A 20,108-nucleotide genomic window follows, 5' to 3' on the forward strand; every position below is an offset into this window, starting at 1 on the left:
TTGCTCTGCCTCCCTGTCCAATTCCCCATCCACATAGTGTAAGAGGGTGGGGAGACACGCAGGGGCTGCAGAAACATAATCTTTTTGCCCCAATCAGGAGACTATGTGGCTGTTGCAAACAGGAACATTATATGAGGTCCTGGACTGTAGGCCAAGGGCTGCGGCCAGCCCACCGCTACAGGAGGACCTGCCTTATAAAGGCAGGATGGCTCGGAGACAAGCAGGGACAGCCCAGTTGGTTGTCAGAGGGGCTACCCCAGCGCCTGTACAGCATACCGGGCCGGGCGGCGGTCAGCCCATGCCATTGCTGCCACTAGAAGCAGGAGCAAAGGGCATCGCTGTATGTTCGGCATTGATGCTCTAACCCAACTTTGTTCTTGCGTTTAGTGCAGGATATTCAAAGTAGCTAAAATCTATTTGTATTTTAAGCAACTCATAGTTTCATATCTTAAAGAAAGGCTTATGCCTTTCACCATACACGTCAAGTCCAAAAAAATTCAGGTTTTGTAATTTTGAAAATGTGCCTACACATAGATGTGTATGTGATGCCCACAAGTGTGCATGAGTCCCCCTCAGCTTCCTCACCTACTGAGCCCTCTGCACTCACCCCACACGTGACTCCATGGTTCTGTCTCCAGTTCCCGAGAGGAAGCCGTGCGCCAGTTGCTTCCTGCAGGGCACCTGCAGGAGTGTTCCATGGGATACGCCACTTCTTGAAATGGAATTATATCATTAGTACCTGCCGGGATTAGAGCTGACATTGGGCTTATCCATCCTTACATCACCTCCTCTTGTTCAAAGGCTGAAGGGGTGATCTGACAAGCCCACCCACACATCGCCTCCCAGGCTGGGAGTTTTCGTTCTGTATTAGGTTCCGTGCATGTGTGCAAGTGTGTATGTGTGCACGCGTGTGTGTGTGTGTGTGTGTGTGTGTGTGTGTGTGCATGCAGAGTGTGGAGCTGAATTACAGGAGAGAATTTATACTACTATGGCAGATATTTTAAATGATTCTGCTGGTTCCCAGCATCCTGTGTCTGCCCCTCCCCCCTCTTCCTCTCAGAGGAGCTGGCTGTCCTGGCCCTGGGCCTGTGTGTGCTGGGGCTGGACAGGCAGGTGTTGGCCTTCTGGCCTGGCCTTCCGTGATATAAGAGTGTTTTGCCCATAGAGGATGCTTTCCAGGAGCACTCTCCCCACCCCCATCCCGCCCCACTGTCTGGTGTCCTCCCTATTCTGCAAAGCATCTCTTTGTTTCCACCCTGGCTGCAGGAGGTCCAGAGAGACCCCAAGGCAGAACTTACCTTAGGACAGAAGGAAAACCCTTCTGCTTCCTGTAACTGGGCTTTTCTCAACACGTCCATGGAAGTCATGTTGGTCCCACTATCAGGGCCTTTCACGGGACATGTGCTGTTTTGTCACTGACCACTTATGTCCTTCACCACCAGGCAATTTCCTGATTCAATGACACAGTTTGTCATGTTGTATTTCATAGCTGGAGCCTCTGGGAAGTGGGTTTTGTACCTTGGGACAATCTGTTTGAACAGTCAGCCTCAGTTGACTCATCAACAGTGACACATCAGCTGACCAAATGCATGAAGGCTGAAGGGCCCTGTCCCCATGGCAGAGGCACCACTCAGGACAACTGTTTGTGTATGATGGCGGGCCACACATGAGACTTACTTCTGTTCTTTCTCTCTGTGTCCATTCCTCTAACAGGTTGGTGGTCGGAGCCAGCTGTATCTTTTGATAGCGTTCAAGTGACAAAGTGCCATGCTTACAATCCTGAGAGAGGAAGCTCGATGCCCAGAGCCCCTCCCCAACTGCTCTCCCTTCTGTCAGGGAGTACACTCTGCCGCCTGGAAGCAGGCACTTACGAGGGCCACTCAGGGGGGATGACCTGTACTCAGGGGACAATTTGAGGCTGACCTTTGAGGCTAGGGCTTCCTGGAGGCTTTTCCTGAGCCACACACTGAGGTGGCTGAGCCAGCCGGGCAGCTGGACACAGCCGTGAGCCAGGGGATCCTCCCTTGAGAGCAGCCCCACTTACTCAGGCCTCTTTCTTTAGAGGGAGCAAGGAACCAGGAAAGGTCAGGAGAGGAGCCACAAGGGGATGTGGGGTCAGGAGCGGGGATATCTGAGGGAAGATGAAAGCCCTGGGACTGCTAGCTGAGAACATAGGCCAGAAGCGGCTGCCTTGTGTCTTTCATGGAAGGGGCATTTCCTTTCCGTCACCACTCGGACCCCACAGGGTAGGTCTAACCCTGGAGGCCGAGATTAAACTGCAGGGAGTCTAGACAGATGCCCCATGGAGGCAGAAGCCACCTGGCCCATCGGTGCTAGAGTGAGCCCCCCACCTTGCCCTGGACATGCATTTGAGAAGTAGGAGCAGGGGGTTCTCTATGAGTAGTGTCGGGAGCCTCCTTTGGGCTGGCTGTGGGCTGGTGGGAAGTGAGCTGATGGTGTAGGGCCCTGGGGCTCTTGCCGCTTGGCTCCCAATGTCATGATCAGCTAGTTAGCGTTCCTTAGCCTATCCCTGGCAGATGTGGCCCTGGAGTGTGCTGGCTTCCTCACCGGGCTCAGACTGGACACCACTGTCATGATACGCAGCATTCCTCTGCGGGGCTTTGACCAGGTAATGCCCGTGGTCCACCTCCCACCCTGTGGCTCTGCTATCCCCAGGAGGTTGCACGTTCCCTCCACTTGCTGCCCTGGCCCAGGAAGGTGCAGGTGTGGGCTGGGAGTGACATCTCAGGCTTTAGAAACTGGCCCTTGAGTTGAATGAGGTTGTTTGTGACATAGAAAACACCTGACAAGAGTGTGGAAGCAAGGGTTGGCACATAGAGCGTGTGGCAGCTCTAGGCACATGGGGCCAGCCTCACAGACCGCTTTCATTCCATCGCAAGTGGCAGGCATGTGTCGACAGAGGCACTGTCTCTTCTGTCTTGCTGAGCCCCTCAGGGGTCTGAGGGGGTGTGCCGCCTCACCAAGGGCAGCACCAGGCAGGGGAGCATGTGGCAGACTGGGGAGGCCCTCGGTGGCCACCTCAGGAGACAGCAGTCCCTGGCCGAAGCACCAACCACCTTCCATAGACTGAAAAGATGTCACCCGCTCGCTGGGATGAGCACTCAGTTCCCCGGCCGCTGCATGACCCTCCCTGAGAGCTGGGAGCGTCAGCACAGCCTCTGAGGCCTGGCCAGCTCTCCATGCACCGCACAGGGCAGTGCCCGCTCCGAGCACAGCAAGCCTGTCATGGTCCACTCCTGACAGCCACATGGCAGGAGCTCAGAGGGCTACCTCCCCAGGTCTGCACTGTGCAAGCCATCCTGATCTGCCCCCGGGATGTAGACACCCACAGTGACGTTAGACACACCCCCGTGAGACTTGTGTGTTTTGTTTTTTAACAAAAAACTCTCCAAGGAAAAGTCACCCATTAAAATTCAAGTCTGGGATTGTCGTTGTCAAGATGTCAAACCCTTCAAGACAATAGAAAATAAACATCTAAATTATTCTTGTAAAAAAAAAAAAAGATGTCAAATTCTCCATGTCCCCCAAAAGAAGATGCACCGCCATCTATGACACGGCCTTGCCAGCCTGTGGTCCACCCTTGGCTCCCGGGCCTGGCCTGCCCAGGCAACATGGAGACATGCCCCTCTGCTCTGCCCACTGTGTGCCATTTGCCCTTTGGCTGTCACACTCGTCTATCACTTTACTCAGCACAGAGGCTCTGAGTGCCTGCCAAGGGGACACAGCATCTACAGCAGGTCTCTGAGCCCAGGCTACAGGGAGAAGCCAGGCAGCAGACGAGCCATGAGAAGGCCCTGTGGCCAGATGCAGCAGAGATGATGCCAGAGAGGCAGAGGGGCTGCAGGGATGAGGGCTGCTGGCAGGACCAGCCTTGGCCCTGAGCCGAGGCAGAAGCTGGAGACAAGAGGGGGTGCAGTTCCCAGAGAGCGGCCCATGGAGGAGGCGAAAAGAAGGCAGATCTGGGCCTGCTGAGGGGCTGGAGTGAGCGAGGCTGGGCTGGTGGGCCAAGTTGGTGGTGGGAGCTAAAGCCCACCTGGTGGGAGAAGTGCCTCGGAGGTGTCAGAAGCAGGGGGAGGGCAGTCTGGTACCTGGGTGGAGTATACATGTTGTTGATATCCAGATGGTGGGGTCCCTCAGGTGAGAGAGTCAGAAGGAAAGGCAGCAGTCTCCAGGTGTGCCCTGGAAGAGGCACAGTGGCAAGGCCAGGTGACCGAGGCCATGCCTCAGCGAGAAGGACGCGCAGCCCCGGTGACAGGCCTAGGGGTGGTCTAGGGGCGGTGGCCTAGGGGCGGTGGACCAACGCTGTGGCTTGAGAGGGTCCAGCAGTTCCTCCTCTAACTGTAACGTGGACATCCAGGCCCACCAGCTGTCCAAAGGGATCCAGGAGGGACAGCCTACTTACCTGTTCCTGCGACCAGGGTGACAGTCCCAGACAGGCAGGAGTCTCATGGTGAGCCAGTCCCTAAGTGAGCTTGCTCATCGGAGCAGATATCAGAGGATTTAAACAGTGATTTTTATTTTCTCCTGAAAAAAAGAAGCTGTGGCTGACTGCCTCTGTGACAAGGACACACAGTGGCCCTGGAGACTGGGCTTCCGCTCTGCAGCCTAGGGGTGCAGAGCCTCCTGGGCTGGGAGCGAGGAGCCCTCTCTGCAGATGCCCCAGACCCTCCCCCCACCATGCTCACTACTCCTGTTTCTTGGCAGGGACCATAGGTGCCCACATACTATTGTCCCAGCTTCTCCATGGCACAGTTGCTGACCACACTCAATGGAGGGAGGGTAGGGAACAGAGCGCCATCTCTTTCAGGCAGGTTGGAGCCCCCAGGAGAAGGGGGTACTTCTCTGTCATAGCTTTCACTCAAGACAGTTAATTAGCATCCAAAGAAGTGTCCAAAGTTCAAGTGCAACCTAGCCATAGGGCCCAGGGTCCTCAGATTTGGAGCTGGGGGTTGGGGGAAAGCGGCACCAGATGCTCTGAGACCCAGCTCAGCCCTCAGCTCCTCAGAAAGCAAGGGGACCCGGAGGTGGGGGTGGTCTGCTTGGGACCACATCGCAGAAGGGGTGGGGGCACCGAACCCTCTTTTTTGGACAGACCCCTCTTGCCCTCCTGCCCTCAGGGCCTTTTCACGCAGGCAGGGGGCCAGGTCCTCTCTTCCCAGTCATCAGTGAGACATTCTCACTGCCACTTGGTCCTCACAGGGTGTTCTCTTATGCTTTCTAGCAAATGTCGTCCTTGGTCACGGAGCACATGGCTTCTCACGGTACCCAGTTCCTGAGGGGCTGCACCCCCTCAAGAGTGAAGAAGCTCCCGAATGGCCAGCTTCAGGTCACCTGGAAGGACCTTGCATCGGGCAGGGAGGACATGGGCACATTCGACACCGTCCTGTGGGCCATAGGTAAGGGTGTGCGATCCAATGTACACAAGCCCCACTGGGAGACCAGAGGCCCGCCTTCCCTCCTCTCCGCCTCCAGGGGCTCCTTTCTCTTGCTGGCTGTCCAGTGGTTTGGCTGCTATAGAGTGTACCTCTTGGGCTGTTGCAAAGTCTCGTGGGATTGCTTCAGATACTTCCTAGTAGGTTGCTTTGAGCGCCGCAGGTCATCGCGTGCTAGGAGGGGGCATTTTACCACCCTTTCCAGAAGGGGTGCTTTGGAAGCTTTGCAGACTTCCAAAGATAGCATCCAGTGATGAGCAGAAGCCTCAGGCCTTTCCTAGCCAGGCATGGGCTGTGTCCCCATTCTCCTGTTCTCTGAGAGGCCCTGGGGTAGTTTTTAGTAGGGGCAAAGGCTGGGCAAGTGTGGCTGCGTAGAACTAGCCCACTGCTGACCTTGTGGGACACACTCCCTAGGCCACCCCCATGAAGAGAAGCGTAGAGAGTATGGATTCGGGAGGGAGTGGGGAGACCCTCGCCCAGGACCTGGGCCTGGGCCTGGGCTGGTCTGAGGGTAGGGAATGGGCTTCAAGGAAAGGCACCCTGGCCTCGAGCTGGACAGAGAGAGTAGGCAGCCCAGACACTGCGCCATCAGGAGGCTGTTCACAGCTGGGGCACGTCGGTGCTGTGAGTGGGCTCCCTGCACAGAGGGTGACGGGTCTTGTTAGAAAGGGCGCGTAGAGTGTGAGCACGGCGTACCTGCTGGGACATCCCTCTGCCTTGATACCTGTGGCTTCTGGGGTTACAGTGTTGTTTTCCTAAGCACCCATCAACTTGCATGTTAAAAGTGGGAGCAGTCAAGGTCTTGCTCATTCTTGGTAGTTCCACTTTGAAGGATTCCGTCGGCCCTGAGCCTGGTCACTTGTCCCTCTTCTGTGAGCCTGGGCTTGGAATCCATGTAGCTACCAGGACTGTCATCTGCTTCAGGTCAGGGAAGCCCCTGGTTACTGAGCTCTCAGAGGGGCTGTCACTCTGGTGCGCTGTCCTGTCAGCGTTTGTCAAGACCTGGTCAGGAGGTCCCAGGGCTCCCTGAGGTGGGGAAGCTCCAGGAGAAGAAGGGCTGCATCACAGTGCAATGTGCTTCTGAAAAGCCTATTTTTCATGAGTTGCTCAGAATGACTGGAAATCAGAAGGTGAATTAAACCCCGGAGGAGTCAGCGCTCTTCACTTTTGTCCGGTCAAGAACAAATTTAAGGAACAAGGGAAAGATCCAAAATGCCCTGGAGTGAATGTAGTGCCTCTTGACCAAAATTCAGTAAATTACCAAAGGAAATATTCTTTTTTTTTTTTTTTTTTAACTGAGTATTTTTTTTTTTTTATTTTTTATTTTTTTATTGGGGAAGGGGAAGAGGACTTTATTGGGGGAACAATGGTCAAATTGTTGTCCTTTCAATCTTAGTTGTAGGGGGTGCTGTTCAGCTTCAAGTTGTTGTCCTTTCAGTCTTAGTTGTGGAGGGCGCAGCTCAGCTCCAGGTGCAGCCGCCGTTGCTAGTTGCAGGGGGCACAGCCCACCATCCCCTGCGGGAGTTGAACCGGCAACCGTGTGGTTGAGAGGACAGGCTCCAACCAACTGAGCCATCCGGGAGCTCAGCGGAAGCTCAGCTCAAGGTGCCGTGTTCAATTTTAGTTGCAGGGGGCGCTGCCCACCATCCCTTGCGGGAGTCGAGGAATTGAACTGGCAACCTTGTGGTTGAGAGCCCGCGCTCCAACCAACAACTGAGCCATCCGGGAGGCAGCTCAGCTCAAGGTGCCGTGTTCAATCTTAGTTGCAGGGGGCAGAGCCCACCATCCCTTGCGGGACTCGAGGAATTGAACTGGCAACCTGGTTGAGAGCCCACTGGCCCATGTGGGAATCGAACCGGCAGCCTTCGGAGTTAGGAGCACGGAGCTCTAACCGCCTGAGCCACCGGGCCGGCCCCAAAGGAAATATTCTTGATCCAATCGTAAAAGTCAAATTTAAGCAGGTTTATATGAACACTATGAAAGACTCTTGAGACCCAGAAATGTAAATGATGGTTAATATCTTAAACTCCATTCTAAACAGGGAGGTAGCATGTTTCTCCCCTCCCATCTGCACCCCAGCGCTCGCCCTTCATCCCCAGATGTCTCTCTGTGTGCCTCACGCACACACATCCCTGGTCTCGACCTTTACACTGAGGTGCAGGCTGCACCTAGAACTGTCGGCTGAGCCCATGCTGATGGCAGGAGCATGGTGAGGGGCTGTGCCCTCCGAAAGCCTCAGGGTCCCCCAGCTTGCAGACAGGGCCTGGTGGGCGACAAGCAAGGCCCCAGGCGTGCATGCCTGCCCTCCTCCACCGGGTGTCCATTTTATTTTTTGTAGTTTCAAAAAGAGCATCCCCAGACAGTCTGCCCGGAGTGATTGATGCTGGGGGTGGAAGCTTTTCACAGTCCTTGGCCTTTGACCTTGCTTCCCGAGGCGGCGCTGTGGTGGCGGCGGTTTCTGGCACGCCTTCTGGGGCTGCACGGGCATGTGCTGACTTTGCTGCTCGCTCCCGGGCCAGGTTTTGTAAACATCAAGAGCCACTTCCCAGTTTAACAACTGGGAATGTTTCTGCTGGTTTACCCCGTAAGCCTTTAACCAGGCACTATTTCTACTTGCAATAAAGAATGATCCAATCCAGGTTAAAATAAAACGCCTTGGGGGCCACAGGGCTGGCGCAACAAAGAACTCTTGGACCGGACATCCCACCCCAGCAGCAAGCTGGGCTTTGACATGAGTTAAAAACAAAGGGGAAGGACGCCCCTCATGTCCTGTGGACACATTCTGAAGGCTGCAAGGAGCTCCTGTGAGGCCGAGAGCCTGTCTGGCCTGGCTGCCCATGTACCCAATGCCTGGGCCACCGCCAGTGAGGACAGTGGACACAGGGATGGCAAAGTCAGCCCTGCAGTCTGGAAGCCGAGGACTCTGAGCCTCTTCCTGGCGCAGCCTTGATCTCCACGTGGTGGATTAAACACATTAGCAGTTAAAGCAGTTAATTGCTGTGCAGGGGGCCCACTCATTGTTTGTCTCTGAATCACCCACCCACACCAGGTGTCTCAGATAATAGACTGGGAACTCGCAGCGAGGAGGATTTCCTGTCTGCAGATGTGCCGATTACAGTGCTGAGTGAAGACAGTCAGCCTGCGCTGCCGCGGGCTCGAATTCACCCTGCACAGTTAACCAGTTGTGTCCTGAATCCCCGGCTCTTTGGGGGAGTGGGAGTTAAGACAGGCGTCAGAGTGGACACTCCGAGTGTAAATGCTTCTAGGCTAAAGGTCGGCTTTAGTTTAGCTTAGATTTTGTTTTAAAGCAGGGATGGAGGGCATCTGGATTACAGCCTGGAAGACCTAAAGCCTGGAGCTAAAACCGTCCCCTGCCCCTCAGCATCTCAAGCCTCTTAGGAAGTTTCTCTGTCCCTCACTCAGGGAAGGATGAAGGCTGTGGTGTGTCCATCCCTGGGCCCTGGGAGTTCTGCTCACTGTTGGAAGAGCCCAGATGGCTGTGTTTCCAGTGTCTGTAGTGCCGGGAGGGCTGTCCTAGACCTGCCTCAGGAACCCCCTCAGTCCGCTGAGTGAGAGCTGAGGGAATCAGCCCCTAACGCCATTTCCATTTCTCAAGCTTTATCTCAACAGAAGAGCTGTTGTTCCCCTGTGTGTACCACCCATGGTTGGGTCACTTCTGAGCCTCTAAGATAGTGTAAAGGGAGGCAGCAGTCTCTGGCTCTCGGGCACTGGAGGCCCAGCTTTCCGACTTCCATCCATCTCCCACACTGAGGCTCCCACCATGAGCCACTCTGAGTAGAGTACAGCCCACCCACACAGCCTGCGTGCATGGACCACCATGCCCGGGAGGGGAGCACGTCTGCCCAGGATGGACTGTGGCCTGGGCCTCCTCTCTCTGCCCCAGGGACTAGTGTACGTGGTAGCCGTCCTCAATCAACTGTGTTCATCTGTTGGCTCCACCATGCTACAGACACGGCCCACGCCAGTCTCAGGAATTTCCCCCACCGGTGCCAGGCAGCAGGCGAGGAAGCAGGAGGCAAAACAGAACCCAGCCCCTGTGGCTGGGAGTGTTCTGAGTCCAGTGGGAAGGAAGAGGCAGTCCAGGGCGCTCGCTCCTCCTGAAGGCCGGGGATGGGGTGGAGGAGCTGGTGGGCTGACCATGGATGCCACCTGGCTGGGAGAAGCCCCGGTCCAAGGCCACCAGGCCTGTTAATCCCGGACTGCATCTTACAGTGACTGTAGAAAAGCACATGTGTGGCTGTGTTCTTCCCGGTGGGGCCTCTGTCGTGGCCTGGCTGACAGGTCACACACAGAAGACTGCTTTGTGATAGACGTGTCAGCTCACCCAGTGCCCATCCCTTCCTTGCTCTGGTAGAGCAGACAGCCTGGAAGAATGCACAGCTCTCCTTCTGATAGTCTAACGCCTTTTTGTTTTAGTGCAAATGTAAAGTTTGTAGTTACTGACATCAAGAGAGACCCAAATCTGCTTGTATGTGGCTTGTTTTTGGAGGAAAAGGCATTTGTGGAGCTCATGCCTATAGACACCTCCCATAGGCCCAGGGAAATGGCCAGGGCCTTCCTCACCACACCATGTGGCCACCAGGAAGTACACCACTGCTCCTGAAGCAGCCAGTGGCATTGGCTCAGTGGCCTTCCTCTCCCTCCGCCCCGGCTTGCGATGGTACTAACCCATCGCAAAATCCAAGAGGGGGAAGTGGGACAGTTTCCTGTGCTCCCAGACTGGCCTCATGCACTCTGCTTGGGATCCCCCACACAGCCAGGGGTGGTAAGCTGTGCCAGGCGTGCAAGCCAGCTCCTTCCTGTGTCCAGGGTCCCCTTTCCCCCCCCCCCGACCCCCCAGCCACCAGACCCAGCAGCCTGCCTCCATGCTTACGAATGTCAGGTGGGATCTTGTTTGCCAAGTCAAATTCAGGATTTATGATTAGAACTTAGTGGAAACCAATTAGGATAAAAGAAAAACAACCCTCAGTGAAAGCTCTTCTGGAGATAAATGGGCACTGTGTGTACATATTAATATGTGCCAATTAAATTCTACAAGTGCCAGTCAGAACAGCCAACCAGTGGGAAAATTATATTTCTATCTATAATTGTTAAAACAGTAATTGCCATGTGCCACAGAGCTTGTTCCTTCCTGGGGGCTCCCGTGGGCCGAAAGCTGGAGCTTCTGTCGAGTCCAAGGGGCTGACTGTAGTGGTTTTAGGGGCCCATGTGGTTTATTTTATACAATGTCAGTGCTTACACACAGGTTTGAATAGAAAGGTCCATGTGCTCCCCAGGAGGTAAGCTCACCCTACTTGTCCAAGGGACCTTCCAGGTAAAAGACTCCCTCAGGACAGCCTGGGGACCGCTGGTGGGTGCTGGTGGTTGCAGCGAGCAGCCTGCCGCTGGTCACGCTAAGTTCCAGGGGCTCATTCATTCATTTAGTAAGCATTGAGCCCTGCCTGGGACATTGAGGCCAGCCTGGTAGATGCTCTCCCCTGTCCCCAGGGGGCTCACAGCTGTGTTTGGGGCCTGGGGCTCACTGAGAAGGGGCCATTGGAGAAAATAAAAGAAGCCCTTTACTGTTATCGTCATTTTCCCTGAAGTCTCAAACATAACAAGAGATATATAGTACATTTTTTGAAAAGTAGGCCTCCGAGAATCTGACTAGAGGTTCCAAAGGTATGAGTTGCCTTTTGAGCTTGGTCCAAGGTGCTGCACAGGCCAGGCCCAGTGGGAGTGGCTGACTTTGGGGGGCAATGTGCTTCTCAGGAGGGTCGCCCTCCATGAGCCTGTGTGTGAAGCTGCTGCTGGGCCCTCACCCACCCCACCAGCCTCCCGGACCCCCGACCTCCCAGCACTGAGCTTCCAGCTGCTTCCTTTATATCCTCGTTGCGTCTGTCTGATTATAGCCCCTCATTCACCCTGTCATACTCCTGCTGGCACTTAAATCTTACCTCGTTACATGGATTGCCCTTCACTCGTCAGAACATGTGCTCCAGGCAGGCATGAAATTGTAGGGAATGCCTGTCCTCCCATAACAGACGAAAGAGGCACGTGAAACTGCATGTGCCCGGTTGCCCGCATCCCTGTGCCCCGCGGAGCAGGTAGTAATGACCCTCAGCAGCCACCTGGGGGTTTTCGGCCTTCAACCCTTTCCAGCTGGCTGGGTGAGTGTGGTGGCCGGTGAGCAGCAGCTGGTGGGGTTCCCAGTGCCATCAGAAGAGGACTGGCTTGGCCCAGCTGTACCGAGAGCACTTGGGCTGAATGCTGATTCTGCCAGGGCTTCAGGGGTGTCCTGGGTTGTGAGTGCTGGGAGGGAGGGACCATCCTACCTCAGAGACACCAGGGGTCCCATGGTCCCCCAGAGGGACTCCAGCCAGCAGACAAGGCTGGGCCTGGTGAGAGAGGCAGCTGAGGGCAGAGGTGTGTGGCCCGTTCACACATTTATGCGGATGTAGCCTCTGAGGAGGAAGTGAGACTGTTTGTTTGTACCTGGAATTTTAATGTCCTCATTGTTTGCGGTAACAATGGCAGAGTGTTATATGTGTATTCCGTAAAAAGCTCTTATAAGGCAAGAAAGTCATGAAAATGTCTATAAGCGAATGAGGAAATATAGGAACTGACAAGTCCCAAGAGGAAATACAGTTAATCAGTGTGTAGCCAAAAGATATTTAATTTTACTAGTAATCAAAGATCAGCACTGAGCCCCCTCCCCCTTGAGAAGGAGCATAGCCTAAGGAGCCCTGGGGGTGCAGCCCCTTGCCCTGCCCTGCGCTGAGGACGCCCCACCTGGCTAATGGCCCTCCTCTGAGGACCTGCCGTCTTCATCCTGGTGGTGTCCAAGGAGCAGAGATGTGGGAGCTTCCAGAGGTCCCACCCGAGACAGCCATTCAGCGGCACTTAAAATCCAAGCTGGGTGCCAAGAGCCCAGGCCAAAAGGGGAGCGATTCCTTGGGATGTGAAGTGGGTGGCCTACTGTGCTGGGATGGGGAGTGTTACCTTCATTTTTGCATCGGGTAAGAGGAAAATGGTCAAGGACATGACTTGGTACACTTGCCTGTACCTTGTTTGGTGCCATTTATGTCGGTCTGGCCTGGGTTGGGCACTGTTCATGTAGCGGAGCTGCCCTGCTTGTGTGGCTGGCCACTGGGTTGCTCCATGGCACCTATTCTCCTCTCCTCTGGGGCTCCAGGCTGGAGCTGAGTGGGGGCCGTACCATCTGACTGAGCCCCGGCACCTGAGGGGAGACGCAACCATGCTCTGAGCATGGGAATAGAACTCAGGAAGGGGCGTGTCCCTTCCTCCTCCATGACCACTGCCTAGGTTGCTTGCTCAGTGAGGCCCATCGTGGGGGCTCTGGGCCTGGTGTCCTGGCTGTGGCCCTGTAGGGCTGGTGGAGCCTGCCACAGCTCTGGGGTATGGCCCCACAGTATGGGACCCCTGCCCACTCCAAGCCTCACCTAGCACAAGTCCTGCTGGCATAGCTCCAAACCCCGATGTGGCGCAGCTGCCCTTTTCAGGGCTATTGGACTGCCTGGTGTGGCTTCCTTCTTCCTTCACTGTTCATTCTAGAAGCATCAATGGAGCGCGTGCAGGCATCTTCTTTGCTATATACTGTTTAACTTCTCTGCCCCTCCCCGTCCAGCCAGCTAGCTATCCATTTATTTATATCAATGGTCTGACTCACACGTTCCCATGTGCGTTCCAAGTTTATGTACCTAACATGTCCTAAAAAATTCTGGCTTCAAAATGGACTATGGAGGCCACCTAATTCATGCATTTGTTGTTATCTCCTGTTACTACTTTTAAATTTATCTTTATAGTAATCCCCTCTTATCCATGGTTTCACTTTCTGCTGTTGCAGTTACCCACAGTCAACTGCGGTCTGAAAATATTAAATGGAAAATTCCAGAAATAATGCATAAGTTTTACATTGCATGCTATTCTGAGTAGTACGATGAAATCTCGCACGGTCCCGCTGCATCCCGCCCAGGATGTGAATCATCCCTTTGTCCAGCTCTCTATGCTGTGTACGTACGTTCCCCACCTGTTAGTCACTGAGCAGCCATCTTGGGTATCAGGTGAACTCCTGTGGTATTGCAGTGTTTGTGTTCAAGTCACCCTTATTTTACTTAATAATGGCCCCAAGGCGCAAGGGTAGTGATGCTGGAATTCGGGTATGCCAAAGAGAAGCTGTGAAGTGTTTTCTGTAAGTGAAAAGCTACGTGTCTATAGGAAAAATCATAGTATATAGGATTCAGTACTATCCATGATTTCAGGCATCCACTGGGGGTCTTGTTATATATCTTCCATGGATGGGGGGGGGGACTACTGTATTTTCTGTAGGGCCTCGGATGTAGTTTGGCTGGCATCTGCAAGGTGTGTAGTTACCATGGTTACTATAAGGCGCACAAGGAAATGCTCTTGGCGTCCTGTAACTGACCAGGCAGGAGTACAGGGGAGAGCTCAGGTATAGCGTGGTCGGCCTCAGAGCAGGTTGGTCTCGCGCCGCCAGCTTTGCTCTCGGACACTCCAGCCCGACCCCAGAGCTATCAGCAGGTGGGCCCTGGTGAGCTGCTCTATGCAGTACTCCCCAGAACCAGGGGCCTAGGGAGGAACCAGAGGGCTGAGCTGTGAACCTCATGCCTGTAGGGACCCTCAGCCCACCCGGCAGAGCCCCACCAGTCCTGCCCATGGGGCCCAGCTCCTTCCTCGCTGCGGCTCAGCATGTTCCAGTCCCTTCCTGAGAGTCAGGCCCCCAGGCCACCTGGGAAGGACACTGGCCAGGGTGGCATGTCCCTCTCTGCATGCTCATGGGTCTCCGTTCACACGATTCAAGTGCCGGCATCAGCAGGGGTCTCAGGGCTCAGGTCACCCATGTCTGGTCTGGTCAGCAGTGGGTGCCAGCCTGCCTGGCACCTGATTCCTGTGGCCAAGCAGAGTGAAGAGCCTGGAGCCGGCTCCCCACGAACATGAGAAGCACGGCTTAGCCAAGTCTCTGTTTTGACTTCCCGCTCCAGGAGAGCAGCTGGAGACGAGGTTTCCCTTTCACAGGGCTTGCTCTTCCAGATGTTCAGATTGGCACCACCCGCTATTCGACCTCTCATGTGTCTGAGCCGCCACGAGCTATGGGAACTAAACCTTTGAAACGATTCATCTTTGCCTTCAAGGGATCACCCTGAGCCTCTGGAGTCCCTGAGGGGCCACCCACTGCCCGCCTAGGGTCAGGCAGGAAGAGCTGCTTTTGCCATGCCCTGGCTCAGCAAGGCCATATCTGAATTAGAGAGAAAGCTGGCAGCTGAGCTGTGATGCGGCCCAGGGCTGTAATATATGGAACACAGCAGAGAGGCAGCAGCGCTGATGCCCCTGGGGACCGCTATCCCCTGTCCCTCCTGGCCTTTGCACCAAGAGCAAGATTAGACAAGCTGACTGCACCAAGTTGTATGTGTGGAGTGCTCTGCACGTCAGCCCAGGTCCTCTCTCAGGACCTGGGGGCTGAAAGCGAGGGCAGTCTGCGGGGCAAGTGCCACGGGCACACGGGAGAGATGGAGCTGAGGGCTTTGTAGCACGGAGTTGCCACAAGGCCTGGCTTCTAGCCCCACTTGCTCACTGCCTGCTCTAGGTCAGCTGCCCTCCATGTGGCTCCCAGAGGACATCCCCCTGCCAGACTCTGGGGACACAAGGCCACAAACTATCCATGCACAGTCTCGTGGCAGGATAGCAGCATAAACCAACCATGAAATGCTGTCCTGCCCCTAATACAAGCCTGCAGGAGGAGCACTATATGGGAGCTGGAGAGAGTGGGAAGGAGGGCACCCTCCCCAGGAATGGACACTTGTGAGGCTGTTGGCTCAGCTGGGGCCCAGAGGCAGGCTCCATGGAGACTGAGACACCCCCAGCCAGGAAATGCATACACAGGACAGGAGCCACAGCTTCTGTGAGGGGCATGGGCTGTGTATATTATGTGTCTTCCCCTTGGGGCATGATGCCTTTAGCAGCTGCATGGCCCTGTCACGCTGTGTCTGTGGCTGCTCTGCCACATCCATAAGGCAGCGAGGCCTGGAGTGGGCTGGCCCCTTCAGTGAGGAGGGGTTTAGAGACCACAGTCTAGAGGCACATCGCTCTTGGGTCATCACTGCTTCAAGACCTTTCTATGGTCAGAGCCAGGAACTTTGTATTTTTTAAAAAGTCATGAATTTCCAGTTCAAATTTAACATGATAGAGTTTTAATGGTCCTCTTTGAATGACACATAAGATCTATTTGCAGCTTGTTTATTGTTAAGATATAACCCTGTGAGGATGTTTAGTTAAAATGTGGGTTCCTACAGTCTCTTAAACAAATTACCTTCTTATTGCGCTGTTACCAACTTCACAGACAATCAGGCCCCTTTGTTTCAGGTTGTTTACAGGTCCATTTTTTATTTAATTTTATTTTTGAATATATAAATTGTGTCTATGATTAAGAAAAGAAAATTGTATTACAGGGTGTGTTTAGAGAAGTCCTGTTCCCATCTCTGTCCCCTCCCCTGTTTCATCCCTTTCTGTAACTCACTATTTCTACTAGTCCTGCTTCATTCTTTCATTGATTCTTCATGCAAATGTAGGGGTGTGTGTGTGTGTGTGTGTGTGTGTACCATAAGTCCGTGTGTGTGTGTCTGAGGCCCGTAGAGGCCAGGAGCCCCTCGACGATGTTTGTGTTTGATGTTTTACCAATTCTAAGTGGACATTCTGAGAAGTGTTTTAAATAAACCAAGGGATCTCGGTCAAAACCGCTAAAGAAAACCTTTCAGCCTTGATTTTTATTTCCTTCAGGTCGAGTTCCAGAAACCAGGAGTCTGAATTTGGAGAAGGCTGGAGTAAACACCAACCCCGACAGTCACAAGATCCTGGTTGACGCTCAGGAAGCCACCTCCGTCCCCCACATCTATGCCATCGGAGACGCAGCAGAGGTAGGGCGTGTGCCCACTGCCTGACCCCCACCCCAGCCACCCACCCCAGCTGAGCCACAGGGACACACGTTACTCACAGAAGCTCTGGGCCAAGCCCTAAGTGCTTTTAAGCCTCGATTTCTGGGAAGAATTGGGCATCAGTTTCTGCTCTCTTGAATGTTCTTCCTTTCTATGGAGGGCAGATGGGGAAGGCTTAAAAACGGCTGAGAGCACCCTTAGCAAATTCCTGTCATGAACCTCTGTGTCAGCGTCAGGGGTGTACATCTGTTCACACACCCCACAACGCAGGCCTCAACCTCCCCTCAAATGGGTTGGAGATGCAGGGCTCTAGAAATGCTGCTGCTGGGCACAGCCTTGGGGCTATGATGGCCCCACAGTGCTGGGCCAGACTTCCTCACCTCAGTTTGCCCTCTGACCTGTGAGCAAGTCAGCACGCTCTCTCCCTGGGCTGTCCCCACCCCACTCAGGGGTCTTCCTGCTCTCTCTCCTGGAAAGAGGGTGGCACACACCACCCTGTGAATCCCTAGTGGAAGCCCTGTCCCCCTGCTTGGGGGCATCTAATCAATGTCCCTCCTCCCTTCTTCACGGGCCCCCAGCAAGACCTGCAGCTGGTCAGTTGTTGGGCCCCTGTGCCCCTAAAGCCTCAAGAACAGTTGGCCTATCCTATACGTGTGCAGCACATCCCAAGCAAGGTGGCTCAGGAGGGTCCCTGGTCAAAGGGGACTAAGAGGGGCACCCGGCCCCCAAGACCCTACCAGGCCTCTTGGCTGTGAGACCTGCCAGTGTCACCACACTGTATGTTAGTTTCCCGGGCTGCCGTCACAAATCACCACAAACTGGGTGGCTTAGAACAACAGAAACTTATTCTCTCATTCTGGAGGCCAGAATTCTGAAATCAAGGTGTTGGCAGGGCCGTGCTCTCTCCGAAGCCTCTAGGAGAAAGATCTTTCCTCACCTCTTCTAGCTTCTGATGGCCCCAGACCTTCCAGGAGTGGAGCTGCAACACTGCAATCGCTGCCCCGTCTTCACATGGCCGCTCCTTTGGATGTCCGTGTGTCCTTGTTTGCCTCTTACCAGGACCCTTTCATTGGACTTAGGACCCACCCTAATCCAGTATGACCTCATCTCCATCCTTATCTTAATTATACCTGCAAAGACCCTTATTTCCAAGTACGGTCACATTTTGAGGTTCCAGGCAGAGGTGAATTTGGAGGGGATGCTATTGGACCTACCTAATGTGTTAGTTTACGTCATGTAGTGACTGAGTGCCCACTATTGTGGCACTTATCTGGGTTCTGGGGCCCACTGCAGGGACAAAAGTCCTAGCCCTCGTAGAGGGTGACATGCTAGTAGGGGGTCACAAATGACAAATAAGTAAACTATTTCAGATTCAGAAGATGCTTAGTGGCAGGGATCAGGAGAGACATGGGAGGGGAGTGGTGGCAGCGCTAGAAAGGGCATGGGGAGCTCCGCGAGGATTGCTCATGCCCACGCACACCCCAGAACCCACTTTGCGGAATGCCTGGGGGTAGGGAGGCCAGTATCTAAGTTAAGTGAATTCCTGGGTGGAGCACTCTGGAGCTGAGGGCACAGGTGGCAGTTGTCACCAACACTGTGGGACCATCTTTCCCTCAGTGTCACTTGCCAGCCTCTGCTGTGGTCATGATATTTTGGGGGCTTCGAGAGAGCATGGACACATGGAGACAGGCCAGGGCAGGGGCGCATACAAGACTGGGCCTTCCCTTTGTTCCTGAAGGGGCAGCCTGCACATCTGGCATCAGTCTGCCCTCCCAGACATCCGGCCCCATGCAGACCCATCCTGCTGGGGCACCATGGTCGCTGATAGCCCCAGTGTACCAGAGGGGTCACCCACCAGCCATGACCAATGCTCAGATATGAGCCAACTGGCTGCCACTTGAGCCCTTCAGGCCCCCTGGCAATCCAGGCTCATGGAATGATACATGGGGCACAGATCACTGAGCAGAGGAGGGACTGAAGGGGCAGCATGCCTGGGGCATGTGGTCAGAGCTCTGGCCAGTCCTCGTGCCAGGCCATCTTTGACCATCTGATCTGCCTGTTGCTGTGGATGGAAATGAGTGGCTTTCCGTGTCCTGGAGTGTCCCGTGGATTCGGTCCTCGTAGCCTGGCAGTGCAGTTGCTCAGTATGATCTCTGATGGCCTGGACGTGGCATTCTCTGGTAGTGGCCTTCTGTGTTCATCCTGTGAGCTGCGCCCTAAGATAGCACCATGGGGTGGGGAGAGAGTGCCGTTCGCATCACAGACACTCTCCACGCACCACGGGAGCCGAGCAAGTTGGAGTTCTGTCAGCTGTAGGAGAAGCCTTTTGAGGTTTAGGGAGACACGTGCCCCTGTGATGTGGGCCACACCCCAAAGTCTCCCCAGTTTCGTGCCAACATAACAGAAACCATATTTCAGAGCATGTTGCTAGAAACATATGGTACACGCAAAGGCATTATTTATTCAGACATTCAGTTTGCTCACTTGGAAAGGTCATTCTGAGCAGTCACAAGAGTTAACGCCCCAGTGGTCCGTGGGCGGCCATTGTTTAGTGCAATATTGTGCGTATGTGCCTGGAGGTTTCCGCACCTAGCCAGGCTTGGTGGAATGCACAGCCTGCTCTCTGGAGTTATCTCTGTGGATCTCCATTCATTTCTGGAATGTCAAACAACATCTGCATTTCCTGCTGCTGCAGAGGTGATTGGCAGCTGGTCCCAGGCCAACGCGTGCAGGAACGCTGGGGGGCCATGTCACCCCCCACACACACACACACACACACACTCCCCAGCAGGACACACCCTGGGACAGAGCAGCGTTCTGATTTGGGATTTGTAATGGGCTGTGACATGCAAGTTGAGCTGAATGTCAGGAGCACACAGAACGCTTCCAGGGCCCATTTTAGCCCAAATCCCAGTGAATGCAAATGGTTGACCAGTAGCAGGATCTCTTTTGAGCTTTGTCGAGGGCGCAGCTCTTCAACGTCACTGACACAAAGGGGTTCATAGAAAAGCCGCAAGTGAGCGTGGGTACCATGGTGGGCTCATTAACAGCTCACTTCTCTTCCGGGGAAGGGGTCATCTCCACAGGTGTCTCCCAGAGCAGGAGAGAGGGAACAAGGAGGGAACCAGCAGACCCCCCGAGGGCCCTGGGCACTGCTTTCTCACCTCAGAGGCCCAGTGGCAGACAGCACTTGGGAGTTTCTGAAAGGGAGACACTTTACTAGGAAGGCGATGGATGGTGGTGGGGGGACTGCACAGACTCCACTAGACATCGTGCTGAACTAACCCTGTGCTCCTCCTTCCTTTATCAGGGGCGGCCTGAGCTGACACCCACAGCTATCATGGCAGGGAGGCTCCTGGCCCAGCGGCTCTGCGGCCAGTCCTCAGACCTGATGGACTACGACAACGTGAGTGCTCACTGCTCTTCACAAGACTAGGTCCAGCCGGGAGCAGGCTGTGGCTCGTCTTTGGATGTGGGGTTGTGCGTGCATGTCTGTGTGTGTGCATGTGGGTGTGTGTGAGTGCACGCCTGTGTATGTGTTCATGTCTGTGTGTGTGCATGTGGTTGTGTGTGCGTGCACACCTGTGTATGTGTGCATGTCTGTGTGTGTCCGTGTGTGCGTGCACACCTGTGTATGTGTGCATGTCTGTGTGTGTGCATGTGTGTGTGTGCACGCCTGTTTATG

At 54.5% G+C, this 20,108-nt stretch overlaps 1 protein-coding gene across 3 annotated transcripts in view; it reads left to right on the forward strand.

Annotated features, from left to right (window-relative positions):
* TXNRD2 (thioredoxin reductase 2) overlaps positions 1–20,108 on the forward strand; it is a 48,471-nt gene that overhangs the window by 21,890 nt on the left and 6,473 nt on the right. For all 3 annotated transcript variants that reach the window (XM_019755885.3, XM_074321837.2, XM_019755887.3), the window contains exons 9-13: positions 1,714–1,733; positions 2,538–2,629; positions 5,243–5,417; positions 16,269–16,405; positions 19,734–19,829. In XM_019755885.3, the coding sequence (XP_019611444.3) occupies positions 1,714–1,733; positions 2,538–2,629; positions 5,243–5,417; positions 16,269–16,405; positions 19,734–19,829 (520 nt within the window). The remainder of the gene's footprint in view (positions 1–1,713; positions 1,734–2,537; positions 2,630–5,242; positions 5,418–16,268; positions 16,406–19,733; positions 19,830–20,108) is intronic.

Source organism: Rhinolophus sinicus, chromosome 9 (genome assembly GCF_057876585.1).
Source record: "Rhinolophus sinicus isolate RSI-liver-muscle chromosome 9, RSI-T2T, whole genome shotgun sequence".
NCBI lineage: Eukaryota > Metazoa > Chordata > Mammalia > Chiroptera > Rhinolophidae > Rhinolophus > Rhinolophus sinicus.